The sequence below is a fragment of the Zootoca vivipara genome, chromosome 2 (genome assembly GCF_963506605.1).
Source record: "Zootoca vivipara chromosome 2, rZooViv1.1, whole genome shotgun sequence".
NCBI classification, from domain to species: domain Eukaryota; kingdom Metazoa; phylum Chordata; class Lepidosauria; order Squamata; family Lacertidae; genus Zootoca; species Zootoca vivipara.
In genome coordinates, this window is record NC_083277.1 from 73,356,254 (window position 1) to 73,368,990 (window position 12,737).

The 12,737-nt window shown below is 46.2% G+C and overlaps 1 protein-coding gene across 3 annotated transcripts in view; it reads right to left on the reverse strand.

Annotated features, from left to right (window-relative positions):
* SFXN1 (sideroflexin 1) overlaps window positions 1-10,926 on the reverse strand; it is a 36,912-nt gene extending 25,986 nt beyond the window's left edge. The window contains exons 1-4 of one of the 3 annotated variants that reach the window (XM_035105317.2): window positions 10,769-10,926; window positions 2,813-2,989; window positions 1,067-1,237; window positions 162-260 (exon numbers count right to left, since the gene is read on the reverse strand). In XM_035105317.2, coding sequence (XP_034961208.1) covers window positions 162-260; window positions 1,067-1,237; window positions 2,813-2,976 — 434 coding nt within the window. In that variant the 5' untranslated portion in view covers window positions 2,977-2,989; window positions 10,769-10,926. Of the gene's footprint in view, window positions 1-161; window positions 261-1,066; window positions 1,238-2,812; window positions 2,990-10,002; window positions 10,675-10,706 lie in introns of those variants that run through there. The other 2 variants (XM_035105316.2, XM_060271700.1) reach the window with 2 other exon arrangements.
* Between the last annotated feature and the right edge of the window lie 1,811 nt (window positions 10,927-12,737).

Genomic DNA, 12,737 nt, shown 5'->3' on the forward strand with positions numbered 1-12,737 from the left:
GACAACTAATTAGAACATAACTTCAACTCATAGAGATTACATGTGCAAAATATTAAAGCATTTTCTCAGGCCGTTCACATCATAGCACTGAATTTAGGTCTAAACTAGAGCAGATATTGTAGTTTTTGAATTTTCTGCCTGGAATAGCTTAAATACCTTACCTGACAGTAATTGGAGCATCTCCACTCCTGTTGGTGTAATTTACGATGGCATTGAACGACTGGTTAATCCACTGCCAGAAGACCACTGCTGGAGTAGTTCTTAAAAACAAAAAAGTACAATCAATCAATTTTATTTAAAGTGATGAGATTAAGACAATCAAATGCTGTTGGGTTGATTATTCTTCAGCACACTTCCCTCAATGATTATTCTGTAAACGATCAGCCAAATCAGTCTTTTGAACAGTTTCTTCACAAAATGATAGCTTTCCTACATGAAATGTAGAAATGCACAGGTCTTCTTGAGGAATCTGTTCCAGTTTGAGTACTGAAATAAGTTAAGATTCTATTAGATGTAGCTGTTCAGTTACAATAATGTAAAACTTTAAGCGCTTTTCCCAGGTACAGAGCTATGTTACTCGACAAACATTTCCAGCTCAGATTTGGAGAGTCACAAAGATCAATAAAATGCAAATTTAATATCAGGTGGTTTTTATCCTGTAAGACTTGACAAAAAAGCCAATAACTATAATTCACGTGAGAAGGTAGCGATATTTATGGTTAAAGGAAAATTTGATATTTTATCTTCCCATCAGTATCTCGCATACTGAAGTTCAAGAGTTCTCAGATTGAATTTTCTCCACTTTGTTTTCTTTTGAAGGGAAATAAATAACCGAACCAATGTGTGAAAAATATAAGGGAACAGAGGAAACTTAAAATGTTAATTTTAACTGTTTTTTTAAAAAAACATTTAATGTATACAATATCACTCACTTCGGCTGCAGCAGCACTGAAACCCTATAGAGTACACAAAGTTGTTTCAACCAGTGCCAGGAGGACTATGACCTTCAAATTGGATTTCTCAGTTGCATATTTATTTCACTCATGTACTTTCATGCATTACTTACCTATAAAAGGTCATCATGCAGCCAGTAATGGTCATGTTCATGGGCACCTGAGCAGACATGCGGCCAATTAAAACCATCTTTTCCCCAGTATCTGGATGGAAGGCTGAATCGTAGATATATTTCGCTCTCCATAGTTCATCTTCTGTTAATCCAGGGGGTGCAATTCCTTGTCTTGGGGCAGATGGAAATATATGTGAATATTTAATTATAAATATGACATTAAGGTAGGTCCAAAACTTAAGGAATTGTGCACACAAGAGATTGGCATGTATCTTCTCTGCACACAGAACAGTGTAGCAGTTTAGCATAAGAACCTCTGTGTCCCTTTCCATCATCGTAACTGCTCTTTCCCATGCCAGCATAGTCACAGGAGTACTGCAGTTAGGTCAGTGTAAGCAGCTGGCTCACATTGAATTTTGTTCATGCAGTTGTTCATCAAAGGGCAAGGCCCTAAGGAGAAAAAAGTCACTGCTTGTTTGCAAAATTGACTTCTAGCATTCTACTCCAAAATATTTTATCACCCCCTCACTCTCCACCCCATCCTTCTTTCTTCCTCACTGCTGACAACAAAGTTTAATTCCTCATTCCTAAATGTTCATTGCAGAAGGCCTTTTCCTCTCAAGTAACCATGTTTAGGAGCACCCGACATATTGTAGCTCTTGGCACACTGCCTGGATAGCTCAGTTGGTTAGAGTGTGGTGCTAATAATGAGAAAGTTGCAGGTTTGATCCCTGTATGGAACAGCTGCATATTCCTGCATTGCAATGGGTTGGACTAGATCAGGCATAGGCAACCTTGGCTCCTGTTAGCTAGGGATCATGGGAGTTGTAGTTCCAAAACATCTGGAGAGCCATGGTTGCCTATGCCTGGACTAGATGGCCCTCAGGGTCCCTTCCAACTCTACCATTCTATGATCTGACCACACTAAAGCACACTAGTGTGTAACAAGCACACTAAAAACCAAGCTAACACCTGGAACACGGTGCATGCCAGCTCTGATCAGCAGTTACAATTCAGGATGCTGGATGCCTCTGGACTGGTGTTTTATGGTGTTCTGCCTCATATTCTTGACACAGTAATAGCGTATTGCTCTCTGGAGGGGTTTATAGGACAACAGAGGCAAGGCAGAAATAAACCAGAACATTTTTTGTATAGAAAGTTATGGGATTTCAGCAGGCAGTTACAGGGTATGCCCTGATTGGAAACAAAGCACTGTCACCACCCCAACATGTTTTGAGGCACAAACAGGAGTGAAAGTGGGATTGCATATGACAGCCTCGATAGCATGAGCACAAATATAATGAATGCACAATAGAAGGGATGTCTGGAAGGGCTGGCTATAATGCATAAATACACACCCACATCCACGTATCACAGAGGCTGCTTCTTACACTGTGTACATATTTTTTTCCCTAATATCAGCAGAGAACACCCTTTTGATTATACCATCTGTACACCATGTTTGCAAGAGGGTGTCCTAAGTAGGCATAGGTATTTGCTGGCTTCACAACTGTGGGATTTCCTTCCCAATTAAGGCTTCCTGAGATTCAAGCTGGAGACTCTTCTTGACCAGACACTACAAGAGTTGCTTTTTTGAAGAGAGTGGGGGCCTGGGTACCATTTTCTACTGCAAGTGGCTATTTTATTTGACTCTTTTTTGCATTATGCCTTGAGTATTCTCAACTACCTTGAGCCCTTGGGATAAAATGGGGGTGTTTTTTTAAAACAAACAAACAAACATTTTACCTGTAATCATGCACAATTTTTCTTGCTTTTTCTAGTTGCTCATTGGACAACAAAATATTCCTAGGATCAGTGACGGTGAAGAAATGGCTCGCTCGTCCAATAAACGTGCTTTGATCCCAGCGAGGCTCTTTGATATTGATGTTGAATGGTATATCGGCTGACATTTTTTAAAGAACACTAAATAAGAAATGGAGACAGAAGCAGTTTTCAGTTTCACAGTTCTTGGCTTCCTGAGTTTACCTGGATCCCTTTAGATTTCTGGTTCTCTGCCACAGATCTCTGAACTCTTGTTGAAAATAAGAGATAGAGAAAACTCAGCCCAGTGATACAGTCAAATGCTGAAATAGCACTCGTGCTTCAATCTCCAATAACAGAATATTTGACGGCAGTTTTCAATAGAAAACCCTGCTCGCAACATGTGACAACATGGATGAGCTCATGCTAAAAGTAGGCCAAGATGTCCCACAAAGCTTTTGTTGAATGCCCTTGTCTGTTTGTAAGCTCCCCATCATATTTAATTTTCTATTCATAACAACAGAAAAGTTTATTGTAGCTCACTTGAGGATTTCGTGCGTGTATCTGCTTACAAAGTTATTTGAAATATATGCATTAAGGACTGTATTGGATTTTACTTTCCCCTAGTCATCTTAAAGATGCAGTTAGCAGAAGGCAGCAAAATAACTATGGAAATGTTGTCCATGGGGTCAGAAACTAATCTGACAGACAGATCTCACAGACTTCTCATTATTTCTCACCCATGCCTTAAAGATGCAGGTACAGCATACTACTGTACTGTACACAATTTCTGTGCCTGTGTGTATACATGTGCACATGGATATGAAAAATGAAAGCAGGTGCCATTTATTCTTCTATCACTTGCAACAACAATATGCTGAGCTCCCATTCCATCATCGGGGGGGGGCACTGCATCAAAAATGCCAGTGGGTGCTAGAGATGGCCCAATGCCTACCAGTTGATCCAATACTAAAACAAAAACCAAGGTGTTTATCTTGTGGGTTAAAATTTGCTAGTCTCAATGCAAAATTGTTGATGGTTTTATTCGTGAAAGACACAGAAGCTTGTCCTGCCTACTCCCACATCAGCATTATCAGTCAAGCTTGGATTCTCTTGGACAAGCCAAACCACAAACACACCTTTTAATCATCTCCTGGTTCTAGGGGACATTTCCTTAGAACCGGAAAGGCTTGCTGAAATTTCTAATCTGAAACCTTATCATAGGACAGGATCTCCACTGGCCAACGTTCACTCAGTTAAAAAAAACAAACCAACAACTCCAAGAAAGAAAATCCAATTACCGTACCCTGGACAGTTTAATTGCATTGCTGAACTTGGCTCCAACTTATCTTTCTTATTGTTTTAAAACCGCAACTGCTTATGCCATAATTGGCAGACAGTGTGAGCTACCATTTCCCATCTTTGAATCACTGGTGCTGGTCAATGTACTGCAAAAGGTAGGGATCCAAAGAGACGATTTGAATGCCTAGGAATCTTCCTCATGTGCACAGGATTGCATTTTTTTGCTGATAGCAAAAACCACTCAGGCTCCGCTGAATGCTGCTCTAGAGCAGGCATAGGAAAACTTGGTCCTCCAGATGTTTTGGGACTACAATTCCCATCATCCCTGAACACTGATCCTGTTAGCTAGAGATGATGGGAATTGTAGTCCCAAAACATCTGGAGGGCTGAGTTTGCCTATGCCTGCTCTAGAATGTGCAATCAGGCAAGTTTCTGGATGTAAATAACTACCTTAGCTCTCTTTAGATAGCAATGTGTATTACTTCACATACAGTACTTCTTATCGTGGTGAGACAGCCCAGGTATATTTGGGAACCCTTCTGATTATTCATAACCAGGCTTGGTGCACATGTGGAAGCAGCTTTGTGGTTCTCTGAATTCCAGATGCAATCTCCAAGATTGAAAGAGAACCTTATATAATAATAATAATAATAATAATAATAATAATAATAATAATAATAATTTATTATTTCTACCCCACCCATCTGGCCGGGTTTCCCCAGTCACTCTGGGCGGCTTCCAACAGAAACATTAAAATACACTAATTTGTTAAACATTAAAAGCCTCCCTAAACAGGGCTGCCTTCAGATGTCTTCTAAAAATCTGGTAGCTGTTTTCCTTTTTGACATCTGGTGGGAGGGCGTTCCACAGGGCAGGTGCCACCACCGAGAAGGCCCTCTGCCTGGTTCCCTGCAACTTGGCTTCTCGCAATGAGGGAACCGCCAGACGGCCCTCGGAGCTGGACCTCAGTGTCCGGGCAGAACGATGGGGGTGGAGACACTCCTTCAAGTATACGGGACCAAGGCCGTTTAGGGCTTTAAAGGTCAGCACCAACGCTTTGAACTGTGCTTGGAAACGTACTGGAAGCCAATGTAGATCTTTCAAGACCGGTGTTATGTGGTCTCGGCGGCCGCTCCCAGTCACCAGTCTAGTTGCCGCATTCTGGACTAGTTGTAGTTTCCGGGTCACCTTCAAAGGTAGCCCCACGTAGAGCGCATTGCAGTAGTCCAAGCGAGAGATAACTAGAGCATGCACCACTCTGGCGAGACAGTCTGCAGGCAGGTAGGGTCTCAGCCTGCGTACCAGGTGGAGCTGATAGACAGCTGCCCTGGACACAGAATTGACCTGTGCCTCAATGGACAGCTGTGAGTCCAGAATGACTCCCAGGCTGCGCACCTGGTCCTTCAGGGGCACAGTTACCCCATTCAGGACCAGGAAGTCCTCCACACCTGCCCGCCTCCTGTCCCCCACAAACAGTACTTCTGTCTTGTCAGGATTCAACCTCAATCTGTTAGCCGCCATCCATCCTCCAACCGCCTCCAGGCACTCACACAAGACCTTCACTGCCTTCACTGGTTCTGATTTGAAAGAGAGGTAGAGCTGGGTATCGTCCGCATACTGATGAACACCCAGCCCAAACCCCCTGATGATCTCTCCCAGCGGCTGCATGTAGATGTTAAAAAGCATGGGGGAGAGGACAGAACCCTGAGGCACCCCACAAGTGAGAGCCCAGGGGTCCGAACACTCATCCCCCACCACCACTTTCTGAACACGGCCCAGTAGGAAGGAGCGGAACCACTGTATGACAGTGCCCCCAGCTCCCAACCCCTCTAGGCGGTCCAGAAGGATGTTATGGTCGATGGTGTCGAAAGCCGCTGAGAGATCCAGCAGAACTAGGAAACAGCTGTCACCTTTGTCCCTAGCCCGCCGGAGATCATCAACCAGTGCGACCAAGGCAGTTTCAGTCCCATGATGAGGCCTGAATCCCGACTGGAAGGGATCCAAATGGTCCGCTTCTTCCAGGCGTGCCTGGAGTTGTTCAGCAACCACCCACTCAATCACCTTGCCCAAGAATGGAAGATTTGAGACTGGGCGATAGTTGGCCATATTGGCCGCATCTAAAGATGGTTTTTTAAGAAGCGGTTTAATAACCGCCTCTTTCAGCGGGTCTGGAAAGGCTCCCTCACAGAGAGAAGCATTCACCAACCCGCGAAGCCCATCGCCCAGCCCTTCCCGGCTAGCTTTTATAAGCCAGGACGGGCAAGGATCAAGGAGTCAGGTGGTTGGTTTCACTCGTCCAAGCAGCCTGTCCACATCCTTGGAGGTAACAGATTGGAATTGATACCACACAACTGGACTAGACAGGTCTCTAGCACTCTCCCGCCCCGGCCCTGCTCCCACAGTGGAGTCTACCTCCCTCCGAATCTGAGCGACTTTATCTGCAAAAAACTTCGCAAAAGCATTGCAGGAGATATTGGGGTCCCTATCAGGCCCCGATGACGAAGGTGGTTCGGATAGATTGCGAACCACCTGGAATAGTCTCCTGCTGCTGTTTTCTGCAGATGCGATAGAAACGGTGAAGAAGGTCCTCTTCGCCGTCGCTATTGCCACTTGGTAGGCTCGAAGTTGAGCTCTAGCCTGTGTTCGGTCAGATTTAGAATGAGGTTTCCGCCACCAGCACTCTAGCCGTCTCAGCGACTGTTTCATCGCCCTCAGCTCCAGGGAAAACCACGGGGCTGTCCGGGCTCCATGCAATCGGAGAGGGTGCTTCGGAGCCAAACAGTCAATGGCCCTGGTTAACTCCACATTCCAGCGGGCCACCAGGGAGTCGGCTGAGAGGCCATCAACATGGGATAAAGCATCCCCTACCACTCTCTGGAAACCATTTGGATCCATTAAGTGGCGGGGGCAGACTTAGAATTAACTCTACCTGTGTATTGAATTTGGAAAAGGTAGGGCATATAGGATTTCAATGGCTGTTCCAGAACCACAAAGTCTTTGGGAAACAGTGCAGTGTAAGCATGTTGTTGTAGCCAGGGTTAAACTGGTTGGTTAAACTTGAGCCTGAATGTTTGAAAGGTTACAGGTCTTACCAACACAAAATGTAGGAGAACAGTAACACAAGTGTAAAATCTAATCTAGTTTTGAAAATGAAATGCAAGTCTTGAACGAAGTTCAACCAAATGCTTTTAGTACAAAAGAGTACATATAACAGCAAAAAAGGAGACTTTAGACCTTGTTTAAAGGTCAACAATGTACCTGCAATGAAGCTCCAGTAGCAATCAAAAATTAGTTCTCTTTTGAAAATAAAAACTTTCTATTGTATAATATGGTTGCAAGACACAGCTCATACATGGAAATGGCTTTTTCCACAGCAATATACTGCATGATTAGAGCTGAAAAGATTTACATCCTTCTAGTTTAAACTGCATTTTTCAGACTGGAGTGTTATAATCAGATTAGTGTGTTTTGGGTATATATGTTTATTGCTTGCCTGGAATGAGTTTTGCTTATGAAATGTCCATTCAGATTCTGAAGGACATAAGAGCTGCCTCTGACCCGAAAAGACCAAATACCTGGTGATACCTGGTGATAACAAACAATAGCACTGAGGTAGTTAATTGCATTTTTCAAAATGCTCATAGAAGGGGTGAAGAACCTGTGGCTGCCCATAAATTCCTGGACTCCCAACTTCCAACAGTCTCAGCCAGCATGCCCAATGGTCAGGGATGATGGAAGGGGCAGTCAAATAACACCTGGAGGACCACAGCCCCCGTCCCCCATCCTTGTCTTACAAGATTGTAAGGATTACCTACATAATGCAACAAAAACAACAAGGATAGCAGCAGTTACCAGCCTCTAAAGCCATAGCAAATGCTGTGATTCTCTAGCAGTTTGACCCCAGGCACAGCCCATTGTTTTTCGAGACAGATGAATACAAACAAAAAACATTACAAATATAGTGGTGGGGATTTAGTAATTTGCATAAAGCAATCTATATTGGCAGAAGCAGGATTCCAAAAAGCAATGGGCACACTCTGCTTAAAGGAAAAGGGACCCCTGACCATTAGGTCCAGTCGTGACCGACTCTGGGGTTGTGGTGCTCATCTCGCGTTATTGGCCAAGGGAGCCGGTGTACAGCTTCCAGGTCATGTGGCCAGCATGACAAAGCCGCTTCTGGCGAACCAGAGCAGCACACGGAAACGCCATTTACCTTCCTGCTGTAGCTGTACCTATTTATCTACTTGCACTTTGATGTCCTTTCGAACTGCTAGGTTGGCAGGAGCTGGGACCGAGCAACAGGAGCTCACCCCGTCGTGGGGATTCAGGCCGCCGACCTTCTGATTGGCAAACCCTAGGCTCTGTGGTTTAACCCACAGCGCCACCCGCGTCCCTCTGCTTAGTTCAATTCAAAATGAGCTCAGTTACAGGTATTTAAGAGCTTTCTTGGAGGATTCTTAGAAGAATAATAAAGCTTATCTCTTTTTTGAGAGTTCTCTTGTGGCTTGCAGCCCAGAAGTCTTGCTCATTCATTTTTTTGGGGTGCAAGGATACATTAAGCACAGCCAAGACTTAGCTGTAATGTCACCCACCTCATATAATTGATAAGAACACTTCCCTACCGGTAGCCCCATCCACAGTTTAACGACAGTCACATGGACAAAAGTAAAAGAACATTTTACTGCTGAGGGCCATATTGCCTTAGGATTAATCTGTGGGGGGGGGGATGTGGTCAGAGAGTCATGGAGGGCTGCACTTGGCCCCCTGGGGGTCCTCACCCCTGAACAAGTTGCTGCAAAAAGCTACTCCAAGTATGCCAACCAAAGAGCAAATTACTAAGCATTAATAACCACCCTGAAGGTATCAGTGCAATGTACTACAGCCACACGAAACAAGCAAGTCTAAAATTAAAGTGATGCACACTTTGTGCCAAGTACTTTTCTGGCCATCTTGTGACGGCAGGAGGGTTCAGGTACACTGGGAAGGTTACGCAGAATAGCTCAAGAACAACAAGCATCATGCAATGGGACAGGTAGCAAATCCACCAAGGATCCTGCCTCCTCTGAGCGATTTTAGTTTCCCCCTCCTCTGCTTCTAATGAAAATCAACTCCTGGCATTTCTAAAGAAGGTGCCATTCAGAACTTTCAAGGCTGTGGGTGTCAGACTTCATTTGATTCACTTGACAAAACTGTGCCCTGCCTGCAGCCCCAGCCTGAGAAAACCAGCAGCCCAGCTGATGGCTGGGAAGGAGGAGTGGTGCAACACATCCATCAAGCTAGGAAGGCAAACATCCCGCCCCTCCAATGTTACTTTCACTTAAAATCAGCTTGCACTTCTCTGCACCAGGTTGCATTTATCTGCACCAGCCGCTTTGTCTGCAATATACGCTTCCCCACAGTGCGCTAGGAGGGAGCCTAAGAAGCAAAGGAAGACAGAAGTCAGGAAGAGGGTCTGCAGACTGCAACATCAATATTACAAGATGCAATTTATTGGAGGGTGGGAGAAGTCCCCACGTAACCTAGCAACAAAAACTACAGCTCCCGTATAATTCCCACTGCCGAGGCAGCCACAGCAGCAAAGCAGCCATCTTTGGTGTGTAACTTAGCGGGAGATTTCATCATTCCGCGCTGAAGTCACCTCCAGATGTTCGCGGTTCACAGCAGTCCCTGCCAGCGCAGCAACTTCACACAAAAACCTGTTCTCCGCAGTGACACATTTCTCTTAGCCGAGCACGGACAGCCTCCTCGACGGCTTTACCCTTTCCTTTCCTAATGCAACTGCAGCAAACGCGGTTCCTGGGGCGAATGGCCGCGTCTTTTCCCTTCCTAACAACGTGGCCGTGGGAGATTATTAATTGTAAAAGCGCACACACCTTAACCCGGTCTACAAGTATCTATGAGGTCCATTTAACGCAAAATCAGGCAGCTGGAAGAAGGGAGAAAGCGATCAGTACCCAAACGAACGCCTCTTTCTCTTATTCTTTTTTTAAAAAAACCTAAACCAATACTTTTAGATCCATCTACCGGGAACGCACACATAACCGAAATGGACATTTTGGGCTATTCGCTGAGCCCACTGAACAGATGCACACGGTATACAGGAGGCCAGGAATGCTGAAATGGATTAGATACAATGGGCATTGTAATGCCACATTGCATCAATGGTGCCAACTTGAATAAAATATTGGGGGCCCCAAGTAAGCCCCGCCCCGCATCATCGATCACAAGACACGGCGCACGCGTACCATTTGAGTGGCTATGCCCATCAACGGGGGGGGGGGCACTCAAATATTTTATTCGGAGGCCGAAGGGACCTTGGCTATGTATTGTATTTTGGGGAAGAGGCTACTGTTGTAGGCAGATGCAGCCTCGGGGAAGATGATGCCTCTAGCGCGCTCGAGAGACGTGCACCGGGGAGAAAGGAAGGCGTAGCTCTCAGTAATTTGCAGACGCAGCAGCTGCGGGGCGCAAAGCCGGCCTCCCTCCCTGCACCCGCTCCGGGGGATGGAGAGCGGGGAGGGTCACCCCCCACTTTGGGGCTGCTGACTGGGTGAAGCGCCGTCGAAGGAGCGCCTACCTCCCGACCAGCCAGGGATGGGAAGAGAGAGGTGCTTCTGGTTGCTGCCCAGTGTTACTCACGGCGCCCGCTGTGCGCCCCGCTCCACGGCTGCCTCCCGCACGTCCGCGCCGGCTCCAGTCCGATAGGCACGCCAAAGCACGCCGGAAGAAATTCAGGAGGTAGCGAGAAAGCGGCGGCGGCGGCGCCTGCAGAGCGGGCCAAGCCGGGGTGGGAGGGGCGAGCAGCGTCCGGACCGCCCCCTCGGGAAGGAAGGGAAAGGAAGAGGAGGGCGCGCCAGGGCCAGGGGAGGAGAAGGGCGACGAGGCGGCGCCGTGGCGGAGGGCTGCCTTCGTTCGCTCCAGGCACCCGGGCCTGGCGCTGCAACGGAGAGCCAACAGGTTAAACGTTGCGTTGCCCGCCTCCGCGGTGCTCAGCATGTGAGGAGGAGGGGCGGAATAGACCCCGCAAGCCCCACCCCCGACCTGAATTTTAGCTGAATCAGCCCTCACCCCGCGCCCGGCTTCTTAGAAAAACATGTGAGGGCAGCACTCTGCCCGGTGTTTGGAGTGGGGTAGGGGGATCGCCAGGAGTCTCCATGGCAGCTTGGGCTTCAACATGCTTTCTTTTTCTTATTTAACGCGGACCTACGGTACCCTTCCAGCAGCAAATCATGGTATTGTGGAGTTGGAAGGGACCCTTAGGATCATTATTCTAGCTCAACCCCCTGCAATGCAGGAATATGCAGCTGTTCCATACGGGGATCGAACCTACAACCCTGGCATTATCAGCGCCATGCTCGATAACGTCTAACCAACTGAGCTATGCACTGACAAATATGTTGCCAGTGTTTGAGATGTCTCCGTCACGGCCCGTTTTCAGATTAAATTCCCATCGGGAAGTGCTCCTGTTTTCGTCTGGAAGCTGTTTTTGGCATCTTTCAAAGACAAAGGGCCACGAAGTTCCCATTCGCTGTGTACAAGAGAAGGAAGGAGGCGGGTGGGTGGAAAATTAAGGATGGAAGCGTAATTACGAAGAATAGCCTTCGAAATTATGACCTCGAAGATTCCACCAGATCTGATGAATCGTCGATTATTATTATTTTACACACCTGTATAAAATTGTAGTCATTTGCAACGTTTTACACTTAAAAAAAATAAATCAGAGTGCATTCTGTTCACAGGGGATACATAAGAATTATTGAGCTGATTTTTACAATCCTATGTGAGGCCAACGGAATGAATAGCTTCTTAGCAACATTGGGATTATTGGTTTCTTTGCTGAGAGCATTAAGTAGCCTGGAGATACTGTAGCACGATGAAAGCTACGAAGGGAAAGTCAGGACAAAAATGAGTATGTCACAGTCTTGCATAAGCTCATCTCTTTTGTAGCTAGTTGAAAAGGTGACCCTGTTAAAGCTAAACCTGAGCTTGAAGGTTTTGGTTTAAATGCTGCTTAACTCTGCCAAATTTATAGTAAATCAGAAAACCAGTGTTGCTGACCTAAGCACCCTCTGTCTACTGGAATTACACTGACGATTGCAATGGAATTTGCTTTTAAGTGTTACGGTATAAGGCACATAACACATTCACTTACCAGTCCAGGCCTGTGATTTGATACGTGTGTGAAAGGCCACATTTCAGGGGTTTCTGAGTAAGGAGACGCTGAATAACAACTCTGTGATGCAGGCCTGCCGTTTGTCTCTTTAGAAGCACAGCCTCCCTGGCCATCGTAGCTAACATCCATTTTTTCAAGATGGACTGACTCATGCATATAAGCCCTGGCATTTCAAATAAACTATCAGAAAACTCCATTAAGAACATAAGACGAGCCCACCTGGCACAGGCCAAAGGCACAACATCTTGATTTCACAGAGACCAACCAGATGCCTATTGGAAGCCCACAGGCAGAGCTGGCACCATTCTCCTCACCTGTGATTCATAGCAACTGGTACTCAGAAGCGCACCGTCTCTGACATAGCCACCCACGCGATCAGCCATAGACTGAGCAATCTCCTTTCCCATTATTTGCTTACTTCCATCTCCTTGTTTA